The 1,540-nt window shown below is 39.6% G+C and overlaps 1 protein-coding gene across 1 annotated transcript in view; it reads right to left on the bottom strand.

Annotated features, from left to right (window-relative positions):
• The window catches only part of LOC101852304 (Fanconi anemia group A protein), a 42,101-nt gene that overhangs the window by 1,158 nt on the left and 39,403 nt on the right, over positions 1 to 1,540 (bottom strand). The window contains exon 18 of the mRNA XM_013090825.2: positions 1,231 to 1,291. Coding sequence (XP_012946279.1) covers positions 1,231 to 1,291 — 61 coding nt within the window. The remainder of the gene's footprint in view (positions 1 to 1,230; positions 1,292 to 1,540) is intronic.

Raw genomic sequence — 1,540 nt, 5'->3', positions numbered from 1 at the left:
ATAAATAAGACAATTAGATTTCTTGATCAGATCTAACAATTAGCTAAAATGATATAAGTCATTCAGATCAGATGATTAAAAAGACAATCAGATACAACGATAAAAGACAATCCGATACAACGATAAAAGACAATCAGATAAAACGATAAAAGACAATCAGATACAACGATAAAAGACAATCAAATACAACGATAAAAGACAATCAGATAAAACGATAAAAGACAATCAGATAAAACGATAAAAGACAATCAGATACACACGTTCTGCTTTCATGCAGGATTCAAACTCTGTGGCAACTGAGCAGTACTAGGTTGAAAAAAAAACTAGAAAAGATCCAGAGCAAAAGACTTGACAAATTCCCATTGATAGCTTCCAGCACAAATGGACTGACTGTAGAATTGTCTCAAGTTGTCAGTTGTATGCTTCCCAGGAAGTTGAGGTTGTTTCAGAATGCTCTCAGGTCTGCTGGGGTAACAGTATAGATTGTGAAGCGCCTAGAGCTTGCTGTTGAGCGGGGATTTGTGCTGTACCAATGTTATCTATTATCCTTCTTATTCAAACCTGACTCAGGGACTATGTTGTAGAGCAGGGTCAAAAAGGTAGATGATAAAAGAACAAAACTGCAATAAGCATTGTCATGAAGTCTGAGTTAACGTGGTCTTTGACACTTTGATACAATACAGTTAGCCCGTCCTGTAAAATAAGCTCCCTGGGAGATGGCCCATCTGTGTCCAAAAACCACAGACTTCCTGTCACAAAGACAGAACTGTTCAATTCCAATTCGTTAAGACAGTAAGATAAGAAGATTTAATGAGACAATCAGAAAAGACGATAATTCGATTTCTTGATCAGATCCAACAATGAGCTCAAATGATATAAGTACCTATTGATTGAGGAAAAAGAAGTACCAGTACACGGACACAACAACCCTCGTCTAGTGCAGAGAAACAGTAGGACAAACAGAAACAAAAGAAGTCGAGAAAGAAGTAAGCCCCTCCCTGTGGCACCCTCCGACCACCCACTTTGAAGCAGCTGTAGGCCCAAGTGTTTCCCTGACAGAAATCTGTCCACACAACAAGTCACCAAGAGAAACAGCCTGAAAGACAAGCAGAAACTACGAAGGAAAAGAAAAGAAAGAGGACGCACCCATGGCAAGCACCCTCCAACCCCCCTCACAGAAGTATGCCGTTAAATACTTGGTCTCGTGAAAGTCAAAACTCTTTAACCTACCAGTCTAGGTTTCAGCAAAGCAGCGAGAAACTTCCCAATAAAATATGGCTTCCGGAAGATGCTGAAAAAAAAAGATAATAACGATATATAACATTTCTATAGCACTCAACCCCAATGAAAAAGCACAGAATGTGAGCACTTTACTTGAACAAGCAGCGAAACATTAACAAAACATTGTGGTTCGGCTTTTTTAAAGTTTTAGTAAGGTTTTACGGCGCTCGCAACTACATAAGGTCATATGAGCGCCAAGGGGTGGATGTCAACAGAGAAGTCCAAACGGGGAATCAAGCTTACTCTGCTCACCTCTCTA

Source organism: Aplysia californica, unplaced genomic scaffold (genome assembly GCF_000002075.1).
Source record: "Aplysia californica isolate F4 #8 unplaced genomic scaffold, AplCal3.0 scaffold01563, whole genome shotgun sequence".
Lineage (NCBI taxonomy): Eukaryota > Metazoa > Mollusca > Gastropoda > Aplysiida > Aplysiidae > Aplysia > Aplysia californica.
The sequence above is the reverse complement of the archived record's forward strand: the minus strand, read 5'-3'. Positions and strand labels throughout refer to the sequence as shown.